This window comes from Panthera uncia, chromosome B4 (assembly GCF_023721935.1).
Source record: "Panthera uncia isolate 11264 chromosome B4, Puncia_PCG_1.0, whole genome shotgun sequence".
Lineage (NCBI taxonomy): Eukaryota > Metazoa > Chordata > Mammalia > Carnivora > Felidae > Panthera > Panthera uncia.
This window is the reverse complement of record NC_064809.1, coordinates 821610-833643: the sequence shown is the minus strand read 5'-3', so window position 1 is coordinate 833643 and position 12034 is coordinate 821610. Positions and strand designations below refer to the sequence as shown.

Below are 12034 nucleotides of genomic sequence, written 5' to 3'. Positions count from 1 at the left end.
GGAGGAAATGAGTCTCAACCAGAAACCCAGGAGGACCCCCGAGAAGTACTCAAAAAGACATTGGAGTTCTGCTTGTCTAGGTAAGGACGCCGGTGGTTTTTCTCATCCCTGCTGTCTGGAGTGTTCTGTGCCGGTTTTTCTGTACAGATGTGACACTGTGTACACACGAGGGGGTATGTCTGTTGGTATCTATGTCTGTGTATAGCTATTAATAGGAAGTAGAGAATGTGGAGTAGTCCTAGCCTTTGACACAGTGGAGAACCAAACATAATCATCTAGGCCGGTGTTCCACGCACGTCTGCATGGATCCATCGTGATGATCATTACCTGGGTTGCTTTTTGAAATTCAGAGTCCTGGGCACGCCCCCCCCCCCCCCATCCCACAGAATCAGACTCTCAAGGCGGGGCCGTAGGTCATCGCCTCACAGAGACATTCTTCAGCACAGTGAAGTTTGAGAACAATTTGCTGTTAGTAGTCCTCATAGTCTGCCAAACTCTGCAGTAACAAAGCGTTCTGTATGTGTGCCACTCGTAGTTTTAGTTGTTCTTTCTCCTGAGTAATAATACCTTTTTTCTTGACAAATGAAGCAGAACCTTTAAAGTTCAAAGCGACAACCATACATACAAGAGGATGGGATTGGATTAAGTGTAATTTTCTTTGAGCATGAAGATAACTGATGTGTCACATGTAAAGTTTCCCATCAGTGATAGTGATTTTTAAAGTGTTTTTCTGGGCCTGCTTTCGGACTTCAGAGCGTCTGATGGGGGCCCCGTAGACTATGGGGCTGCACGGGGGGAGAGGAGGGGTGGGGCCGGGTGGGGCCCCAGCTTTCCTTCCTTGCCCACCCCGCACCCTGCCTGAGGGCGTGCTCTGAGATGGAGAGCCAGGCCGTGAGCCTGGGCTGTGAGGCTGTGTGCTGCAGGAGCTGGGTCTGCGCCTTGCTCAAGCCCTGCTCTCGCCCCCCTGGGCCACCTGAGAGGTGGGGGTGGAGCAGCGGGTCCCTCCACGGGTCTGTGGCTGTGTGGCTTCGTGGATCTTAGAGATTGTCCTCAGCCTCTGCTGCGGAACCAGTGTGTCTGTGCTGAGAGGTTTTGAGCACTCCGTCCTGGTTATGGAGACTTACCAGAAGCTTGCAGCATGGGCCAGACAGCAGCAAGTGGCTCACCTTCCCCTGAACTGCTGGTACCTGCAGCTTCCTTGGAGGGACCCCGTGGGTCATGTCATTGGTCACGTCTCCTTCTTTGTAACCTGGCTGCCACTGGGTCTGCAGCTCCTCTGGTACGTGTTCCAGACTGAACAGCGAGCACTCTGGGGACCAGCCTTTCCCGGCCTTTTCGTAGTTTTCTTAGGATTTTCATACCTAAAAAAGTGGGTTTGTGTCTTTAGTAAGCTACTCAAACACTTCTTAGAACAAAAATAAGCTATAAATATGTTTCCAAAGGCTTACCCTGTGACTGTAACAAGTGCAGTATACTTTTGTCCTCCCTGCCTCTCCAAATGTCTGTAAAAATTTTTACATAAGGTCAGAGAGATGGCAAGTGATGGAAGGGGTTTGAACTCCCATCTGACTCTGAAGTACTCCCATGCCACACTCCTGCTTCTTCCGAAGCTTGCTTTTTAAAGGAAGGTTAATTCAAAGCTGTTGTCTTCTCTCTGCAGGGAGAACCTTGCTAGTGACATGTACCTTATATCGCAGATGGACAGTGATCAGTACGTGCCAATCACCACGGTAGCTAACCTGGACCACGTCAAGAAGCTCAGTACTGACATGAACTTGATTGTTGAAGTGCTGAGGTGTAAGTAAACGGCGGTCTGGGCTGGCTCACAAATGGTCTTGACGGCTGTGTGAGCTTGTACATCAATAGCCGTTGGGTGCAAGGTACTTGATGGCGACTGGGGTCTTCCTTCATGTTCCTGGCCTTGCTGAGTGGCTCGTGGGTGTGGCGAGGGCGTTGAGGGGCTCCATAACCCAACCCCCTGTGTAGTCCAGATCGTAGGTAGTGGGCATGAGAGGGGCTAATGCGGAGGTTAATGACAGCTGTGATGTTAGTGAACCATAAAGTAGATAATGGTGTTCAGGGTAAAGTAGAATATGTTTTAATTAGCATTCTACTGACAAAGAGGGTTTCTTTAAATACTAACTTCCTGCTGAAGTTTTGGTGAAATACTACTGTTTTTCTCTAAAAGGATGTTGTATGTGAAGTTGTTTTGTGGACATTTGGCGATATCAGAGGGAGGTTTAAACATTGTATCCGAGGCCTGCAGGCCTTCAGGAAACGTGGATATTTCAGGTGTTGTCTGGCATGCCACAGGTGTGGTCACTGGTGTCCTGGTTTGCTTTGCAGATGAAGGCTTCTACAACCTGACATTTTGTTTCGTGTTTCTATAAAAACCACTTGACTGAGGTGTTGCTGACATACAGTGCGCTGCATGTATTTAAGGGTACAGTTGGGGCAGTTTGGAAGCAGGGAGATACGCATCAGTGAGACCGTCACTGCCCACGGTTCTCTTACGGCCTTTGTAATGCTTCCATCCCACGCTCCCATCCTCCCACCCAGGACGGCTTCACTGGGGATGAGTTTTAAATTAAGTGTACAGTACACTGGATATCTTTTTGAAATGGGCTTGTTTTTAATTACAAAAAGTCACTTTCTGTAACACGACTGCAGGCACCAGATGAATTCTTTCCGTACTCTCCCTTCTCAGGGCTGCTGGTCCTCAGTCATGCCAGAACTAAAACCCCGTTTTCCCGTGTCACCACTGTGACTTCCCATCACAGACACTTAGGCAGATGTGTTTACATACTCCCTGGCTTAGCTGGGTGGCTAACAGTCGGTGATGATTTTTTCTTGCGTGCATTTGACTTAATAGAAGAACAGAATGAGCATCTTACCTCCAAACTTAGTTGGAGGTAAAATTCTGTACTTTCTGCCCCTAGGAAAATGTCATAACGTCATGAAATTATTGGAGCAGGGAGTGAAGAAACTAGCAAACATCATCTATGAAGCTTGAATTCTGAAAATTGGAACCACTGTTTCCCAAGATAGCTATATGCTTTCCAGTGTCTCTTTGTCTTACGTTCAGAACAGGATTCCGCGGGAGTGCGTTTTGGTCCGACCTACGTGCAGAGGCCGGCGGCTTTCCTAACTAAAAGCTCGTGACCCTGTTAACGCTCTTTGCCTGTTATTTGGAATCCTAGACGTAGGTTTTTTTCTTTTTTTCCCCCGGGCATTCCTTGGAAGCCTGGCTGCCCCGTGGATCATTTCTCAGCTGGCGCATGCTGGCTAGGAGTCGTTCGTGCAGACCCTGAGGATGTTTAATTGCCCCGTGTGGTTGCCTCATGGAGCCGTTTCTCTCCGGGGACAGACAGCCCTGTCACCCTCTCCACGCCCCGCCGCCTCCCCTTCCAGTACTGTATCGGCAGAGGGTCTTGAATTGTCACGTTACCGATGCATGTGCACATGTAATAACCTGACGAATAGAGTGTGCTTAGCGTGTTAGTTGTTGTTCTGAAGAGGGTGACGTAAATAAGCCTCTGTGAGCAGAGATCTCGGTTTAAATCTTACCCTATCCCCAAAATGCCCAAGATAAAGTTAGATCCACTGTAGACATTTTGAATATTTCCTACTATGACACCAGAACTCTAGTGTTGATTGAATTGCATAAATTCTGTTTTTATATCGTACTCTGCATGGTGTGTAGTGCATGGTACAGAAAGCTGGTTCAGATTTTTTTTTTATACTTCATGCAGTTGAAGTTGCTAATTTAAAAATAGACTCAGATATTTGTCACCAGAGCATGAAGAAATACATTGTGATAGAGCCACAACGTGGCCACTAGAACCAGTAAAGTGAACTGGGCCTGTGTTTTCAGTAAGAATCAGTGTTAAAGTTCTAATGCTGAATCTGCAAGCATATTTCAGATGTGGACAAGATGCTCCCGTGGATCCCAAGTTCAGGTGTGTGGAGAACAGAACTGTGTCTCCTCGGCTCAGAGGTGCAGGTGTGAGAGTGGACGTACCTGAGCGGGACTGACCCCTGGGTAAAGGGGCTTTTAAGGGGGCACATGGACTGGGATAGGACGGGTATGAGAGGCATGGAGAGGTTCGCCGGTCCCTGCTGCTGGTTTGGTTTTTACGGCTTTATTGAAGTAGAGTTTACGGACCTCAGATATGCATGCTTTAAGTGTACATTAGGGAAGCTGCACATCTTCTCTCTCACACACACACACTGAACTCAACTGCCAGAATCAAGATGACGACCCTCCTGTTACCCCCGGGAGTTTCCTGCCCCCACAGACAACCACTCATTTGCTGTCACTACAGACTAGTTTGCATTTTCTAAAAACTTTATGTAAATGGAATCAGTCATCCAATAGCATCCCCCAACCCCCCCCCCCCCCCCCCCCCCCTCCCCCCCCCGGTCTGGCTTCTGACACTCAGCACGATTACTGCTGAGCCGTATTCCATGCAGTAGATAGAGCACATCTGGATTAGTCACCCCCCAGTCTGTGGGCTTGGTTATTCCTGGGTTGTGACTACAAGTAAATGCCTTGAGCACTGGTGTGAGAGTCTCCGTGCGGACTGAGGCTTCCGTCCGTCTTGGTCAGCAGCTGGACGTGTTGCAGCTTGTGAACCTGTCGGCCCATTCCCAGGGTGGGAGGTGTGGGCCCTTGCTGCGCACAGGCACCTCTGTGCCCTGTGTTCTCGTGGCGCGTGGCGCTCACCTCATCGTGGCTTTGGTTTCTGTCTCCCTGCTGCCTTGTGGCACCGGGCCATCTTTTTACCTGCTTGTTGGCCCTCTTTATGTCTTTGCTGAAGTGTCTGTTCACACGCCCCCTCCACCCACCACCTTCCTTATATCGGAGATTGGGTGGGGGTGGGGGGGTCGTTTGAGATGTGTATTATCTGTGTTCCAGATAGAAGCTCAGATACATTCTCCTAGTCTCTAGCTTCTCATTTTTATTCTTCTAATAATAATAGTGTCTCTTGAAAAACAGTTTTGAATTTTTTGTGTAGTCCCTTGATTAATTTTTTTCTTTTATGGATCTTGCTCTTGGTGTTGTACCTAAGAAATCTGTGCTTAGTCCAAAGTCACAAAGGTTTCTCCCAGAAGCTTTACAGTTGTAGGGTTAGCATTTTTAGGTCATTTTTAGGTGTTCCCTTTGAAGCTAATTTTTGTATGTGGTTCGAGGTAGGGATCTAAATTCTCTGCCCCTGCACATGTGGGTGTGCACTGTCCCCATGCCGTTTGCTGGAAGGACTCCCTTCTCCCCTGAGCTGTGCTTTGTGCGCTTGTTGGGATCATCTGTCCCTACACCCGGGGCCCTGTGTCCTTGATCTGCTTGTAGGTTTGAACACCGGCACCAGTGTCTTCATTGTTCTGGCTTTATAGGGAGTCTTAAAGTAGGTGCAAAATCTCCTAACTTTGTTTCGGCTCTTCGAAATGGTCTGCATTTCCATATGGCTTTTAGAATCCACATTTCAGTTTCAGAAAGGCCAGTTGGTATTTTTACTGGGATTGCGCTGAATCCATACATCAATTTGGGGAGAATTGACATCATAACAACAGTGAGTTTTACATTCCATGAACACAGAGTATCTCTCCATTTGTTTACAGTTTTAAGTTTTTTCTCTTGGTAATATTTTGTAGTTTTCAGTGTAGAGACTTCCATATCTTACCAGATTTATAACCGTTCCTGTTTTGGACACAATTTTAAATAATGTTTTAATTTCAATTTCCAATTGGAGCTAGTATGTAGATACACAATTCTTTTTTTTTTTTTTTTTTAACTTTATTTATTTTGAGAGAGAGAGCGCATGTGGGAGGGGCAGAGACAGAGAATCTCAAGCAGACTGCGGGCTGTCAGCACAGAGCCTGACACAGGGCTTGAACTCCCAGACCATGAGATCATGACCTGAGCCAAAACCAAAAGTCGGACGCTCAACCGACTGAGCCACCCAGGCACCCCTGTAATTTATTTTTGTATATTGATCTTGCATACTACAAATTTGTTAAACTGTAATTCTAGTTGTTTTGGAGATTTTATCAGATTTTCTGCATAGAAATGAGCCTGTTGGCCTATGAATATATAGGCCTATGAATATAAAGAGTTTTCCCTCTTTATATCCATTCTGATATACTGATTCTTGCCTGACTGCCCTTGCTGGAACCTCTGGTACAGTGGTGACCAGGCATGGAGGGGACAGTGGTGTTGCTTTGTCCTGTCTTCAGTAAGTGTGATGCTAGATGCTGATTTTTCTTGAGTGAGGTTTCCCTTCCATTCCTAATTTGCTGAGTATTTTGGGGGGTAATGTTGGATTTTGCCAGATACTTTGTCTGTATATGTGAGGTAATTGTATGGCTTTTTATGTTTGTTTTTTACTCCATTAACGTGGTGAATTACATTGCTTAATTTTCGATTGCTTAATACACCACCCTTTCATTACAGAGATAAATCCTGCTTGTCATGATTTATTACCATTTTTTAGATATTGTGGGATTCAATTTGGCAAAATTTGGTAAGAATTTTTAATCTGTATTCACAGGGGTATTGGTGCATAGTTTTCTTGCTTTTGATGTCTTTGTTTAGTTTATTGGAGAGCAGAGAACTTCTGGTTTCATGGGTTGAATTAGAGTGTGTTACCTTTGCTGTTTTGAAAGAGGTTGTCCTGTGGGATTGGTTTATGTTTTTCTTAAATATTTGATAGGATTCTCCAAGGACACTGTCTGGGCCTTGAGTTCTCTTTTAGATCCAGGCCTGTTCTGGTGACTGTCTTTTTAGGGTGTGCTTTGGTGGTGTGTATTGTTACGGATGTTTCTAGTTCATGTAAGTAGTCTAACTTATTAGTGTGAGCTTTTCATATTTCCTTATGATCCTTTTAAATATGAATAGAACCTGTAGTACAGTCATTCTTCCATTCCTGATGTTGCTAACTTGAGCTCGTCGGGGTGGACAGCACTGAGCCCCGATTCTGATCGTACACAATACGGTTTCGTAGACACGACACCTTAAAAACAAAATATAACGAAAAGGAGTGCATGTAAGCACTGGTGAGGTCTGATTCAGGCCTGTCCCTGTGTGCACACCATTGCCCCAACACCAGCTTCCTTGTGTTGACGGTGGGTGTATCGTCCCTGGAAAAAGCTGGGTGAGGCACATGTGGCACCTTCTTGTGAGTTTAAAATAGAGAGTCATAATAGGACAGAAAATTATTTTATGATAGGGACTCGTGGAAATAGGAAGCCAGTTAACTCTGAGTTGTGATCTCCATTTAGTTGTTTTTCTTTAGAATCTGTGGTACAGGGTGTTAAATTTACTGTAGCTCTTAAAGGACTTTTTGAATTCCCATGTTCCTTTGTTTAGAGAACTGTAACATGCAGGACGGGTTTAAAAACTTCTGGTGGTCTGTGTCACAGTGACCCACTGTATGCGGGTTTCTTCGGTGCATTTAGTAAATATAATGTAGCACACTGCACAGGAGTGTTTATAACAGCGTACAAATGGTTAGTCAGCTTTAGTATTTGTGTTTTACCATTCATTTTTCTTCTCTTTGTAGCTTTACCTTTAGTCCAAGTGGACGAGAAGGGAGAAAAAGTAAGGCCAAATCAGAACCGCTGCATCGTGATACTGCGTGAAATCTCCGAGTCCACCCCTGTGGAAGTAAGTCCTCTCTCCTCCAAAGCACGCTTGCACGTTTTTTGTGTGGGTTTTTTGTTTATTTTTGTGTATTTCTGTGTTTTGGGGGGGGTATATTTTTAAGAATATGCACAGCGATGCTTTCTTCGCAGGACCTACACGCTGATAGTGTCCCACAACTCCACCGCGTACTTCACGCTACACAGTACAGGAGAGTTGGTAACTCACTATTTAGAAGTTAAAAGTGAGAAAGGTTTAAATACTCGTTAAAAATAATAAACCCACAAGTTAAGACAAGGAACAGGTTTTTATGTTAAATAAGTTTTCAGGACAAGCATCTCCACGACGAGAGGGGAACTCGGAATTGTTGAGAGAATGTGCGGTAACGAGTGCCTGGACCGGCCGGCTGGCCTGCCCACATCAGGGCTGATGCTGGCACAGGGGGAGGCAGGCACGTCCCTTCCGTGGAAACGGGGCCTGGAGATCAAAACTTGAGTAGTACCGACTTAGGCAGTAATTTTAGGAAACTACAGTATTTGATAGCTTAAGAGTCCTGAAGAGTGACGTGCTGTCACTGCTTTGCTGGAAAATGTGTTACTCGTGCAGATGCTCATGCTGGGGCGCGTTGTGGAAACCCTGCAGGCCAGTGGAACCCGCTGGCCACACCTGGGACGATGAAAAGCCGTGAGGTGGGGCTCTAACAGAGGCGGCTCTTGGCCTGGTTAGAGCGTGCCAGCTGGCTGCTGTGCGGACACTTCAAGACCCAGAAGTTTGCTTTGTTAGTCCTGGGTCTTCCATGAGTTAGGCCTGGGTCAGTCATGCTGTGGACATTCTCTACCTTCTCCGTAGGGAAGATAGATTAGTGTACGTGCAGGCTTAGGAAGGACAGTTCCTGGTGGAGTGTAACAAAGGTGAGAGTTCTAACAAATCTCTGATAGGATTAAAAAATCACACCTTCTCGCGTATGGCACTGTTCTAGCAGGGTTTACTTTCTGTTCAACTGAGGCTCGTTTTTACTCATTCTGTATTATAGTATGTGAAGAAAAAGAAATTGGATTGAATTTTTGGTCCTCTTTTTAAGGTTCCAAATATGAAGGATCATCCTGTTTCTTCCTGCCAGTTTGGGTGCCTGTATTAACTCACAATAGTATTTAAGACATAGGTCCTGTAAGATACTTGTAAAGACTCTAACCAAGAAGAATTTTCTACTTTTCATTGCGGACACTGATCGTGGTGTATTTATATTATTCCAAACAGCATATCCTACACGTGTTGTAAAACTTGAACCATGGAAATTTTAAGAGAGAAGGCTCAGAGGAAACTATGATAAATTAAACGTTGACCAAGTAAAGAAACGGGGACAGATGTGGTCATGCGAAGCCAAGTGAGAGGACAGGAGGCCGCCCCGAGCACAGGTGGCAGAGAGCCCCTTTTGGGGGCCGGTGGCCAGCAGTCTTCGGAAAGCAGCCATGTGCTTGTTGGTGCTCAGAAAAGTTTTTAAATTATAGTTGATTTGGGCGATGAACTGTCTTTTATCAGATGGCCCTGTTTTCCCTGGCAGTATTTTGCTCTGGAATCGACTTTGGTGTTAACATAGCCGCTGCAGCTTTGTTGTGTTACTGTAGGCACAGTGCATCGTCTTTGTGTTAACGTAGCCCGTCCGTGTCTTCGTGGTTAGCGGGCACTTCTTGTGACCCTCCCACAGTTGGGTCGCGCCTTCCTTACCCCGGAGATCTCTGCTTCTGAGTGCGGAGCTGGCGCCATTATCCTGGAAGTGACTAACTGTGTGATTGGGTTGAAATCTAGCATCTTGCTGCTTGTTTTCTTTGTCTATACTGTTCTTGTTTTCTTGCCTCCCTTTGTTTCGGGTTAACGTGGTTTTTATCTCCCTTTTTGGCTTATTAGATATAACTCTTTGTTTTAGTGGCGGCTTTTACGGTTTGTAGTCGACACCTAAGTGTATCAGCATCTGCCTTTACTTAATACAGTACCACTTGTTCACCTTTCTGGGATGGTCCCCCACTTCTCACGCCCGTCTGTGCTCAGAAATTCTGTGTAGTCCTAAACCACATAGTGCTTTGTTGTTGTGCTTGCTTTAAACGAGTCAATTTTCTTTTAAAGAGATTAAAAATAAGAAAGATGTGTTTCATATTTATCCACCATGTACCATTTACAGTGCTTTTCATTCCATGTCTAGATCTAGACTTCCTTTTAGCTTCCTTTCTGCCTGGCTATTCCTTTATTTCTTGGGATGCAGGTCTTCTGGTAGTGAGTTTTTTCAGCTTTTGTGTGTTTGAGAAAATGTCTATTTTACTGTCCTTTATAAAAGATATTTTCTCTGGGTGTAGAATCCAGGATTGACAAGATTGTTTATCCTTCCTGCGTTTTGAAGATGTTCTTCTGTGTTCTGGTGTGCGTTGTTTCTGAGGATGGGTACTTCATTTTTGTCTCCATTCCTCTGTATGTAGTGACTGTTCTTTTTTCTTACTGCCTTGAAGATTTTAGGCAATTTGATTGTGATACACCTTGATGTAGCTGGTAAGTTTCTTGTACTTGAAGTGTCCTGAGCTATTATTTCTTCAAATAGTTTTTCTCTTCTCCCTTCTTTTTTTTTTTTTTTTTTTTTCTCAAAGTTCTAACTAACCATTAATCCTACTTAGTGCATTTTTCATTCCAGAAGTTCATTTTGGGTCTTTATTTCTTTCTTCTTCCATATCTCTATTTAACATGTTCAGTCTTTACTTTTGTGAATATAGAATATATGTCTAACAACTATTTTAATATCCTTGCCTTTTAATTCTGTCATCTGTATCAGTTCGGGGTCTAATTTGATGGACTTCCCTCCCTTAGGTCATATTTTCTCATTTCTTTGTGTATCTGGTGAATTTTGAATGGAGGCCAGGCATTTGGATTTTGTGTTATTGGGTCCTAAATGTCTTTGTATTCTTCCCCTGTAGTCATTTTTGAGCTTTGTTTGAGGTTCAGTTTGACCCTTTAGGCATATTGTTAGGTGGGAGCCAGGCTGCCTTCACTCCAGGCCGGTTCTTCGTTCTTCCGCACACTGCAGCCGGGCCCTTCTGTGTGCACTGCCTGAGGTCCTGTGAGTTGGGAGTTTTTCCCACTGTGTCTGGTGGGGAGACACTCCCCCACCCCCGTCCCGGCAAGCTCTGCTGCTGTTCCCTCTGGTCATTTCAGGGGCTGTTGATGCACACCGAGCCCCACTGAGAGCCCTGGACTCGTGGGGATGCGTCAGCGCTCACCTCCTGGCACTGAGTTGTGGGGTCTCCATGGGGACTCCGGGCCCAAGCTGGGCGCTCGCGGGCTCATCTGCCCTGTATGGCCTGAGCTCTGCTTTCTGAAACTGTCTTTTCCTACATTTTGTCTTTGGTTTTGGGGAGCATAAATCTGGCCCGTCTTGGCCAAAACCAAAAGTTCAGCTAATGTTTAAATTTCTCAGGTTACCACCCTCCTTCCCCAGGTGTGTAGTTACCAGCTCTCTAGTGCAGTGCAGCGATGTCAGCACGTTAATTTACCTTAAAGGGACCTTGGTCCTAAGAAAAGCACTTGGTACGTAGTGGATTTACTTTCTGTGGCAGTGGGGACCTGATTCTGGAAGCCACACTCAGCACCTCTGCTCTTCTGGAAGAGGTTTACTAGCCATCAGTATGTTGGACTCTGTGTCTAAGAATCTGTCCTCCAGTGTCCATACCGTTTCTATTTGGTAAGGACAGATGCGGCGTAGCCGAGAATTAATTTCTGCCTCTCTGTCCCTGTAGGAAGTAGAAGCACTGTTCAAAGGAGACAATTTACCGAAATTCATAAACTGTGAATTTGCCTATAATGATAATTGGTTTATTACATTTGAAACAGAAGCTGATGCACAGCAGGTAAGTCCTTCCCACCGCTGTTGAAGCCCAGCGTTACCAGTACTTAATACTTAACCTAAGTTGTACATAGGGGGCCTGACTGTGGGTGTTGAGATTACTGTTGCATTGTGGCGCTAAGTTTGATGATATAAAGTGCAGGGGAAATCATGTTGTAGAAACTGAAATAGGTGTGTTTGTGCAGATAGTTTTTGTAGCAATATGTAAAACGTATGACGTTATTTCTTAAGGACATGTAAGATGAACAGCATGTGAAAATGAGTTCTTTTCTTTTATGTTTTCTTTTCTCCGGTGGAGAAAAGTTATAATACTTGGAAAGTGTTTTGGGAAATTGGAAAACCACCTTAACTTTCACCAGGTGTCCCTGTGTGTCGTAAGACAGTTGAAACGGCCCTGCGGCCCTCTGGGAGGAGAGGCAGGGAGTTATGATGGTCTCTCTGCCCTTCAAGGAGGAGTCTTGCTGGGGGAAACGTTAATGTGCTTAAAGGGATTGCCAGTACGGGTGGCTCTT

At 45.3% G+C, this 12034-nt stretch overlaps 1 protein-coding gene across 2 annotated transcripts in view; it reads left to right on the top strand.

Moving 5' to 3' along the window:
- The window catches only part of LARP4B (La ribonucleoprotein 4B), a 77146-nt gene that overhangs the window by 39776 nt on the left and 25336 nt on the right, over positions 1-12034 (top strand). For both annotated transcript variants that reach the window (XM_049626745.1, XM_049626744.1), the window contains 4 exons: positions 2-80; positions 1661-1797; positions 7560-7663; positions 11416-11526. In XM_049626745.1, the coding sequence (XP_049482702.1) occupies positions 2-80; positions 1661-1797; positions 7560-7663; positions 11416-11526 (431 nt within the window). The remainder of the gene's footprint in view (position 1; positions 81-1660; positions 1798-7559; positions 7664-11415; positions 11527-12034) is intronic.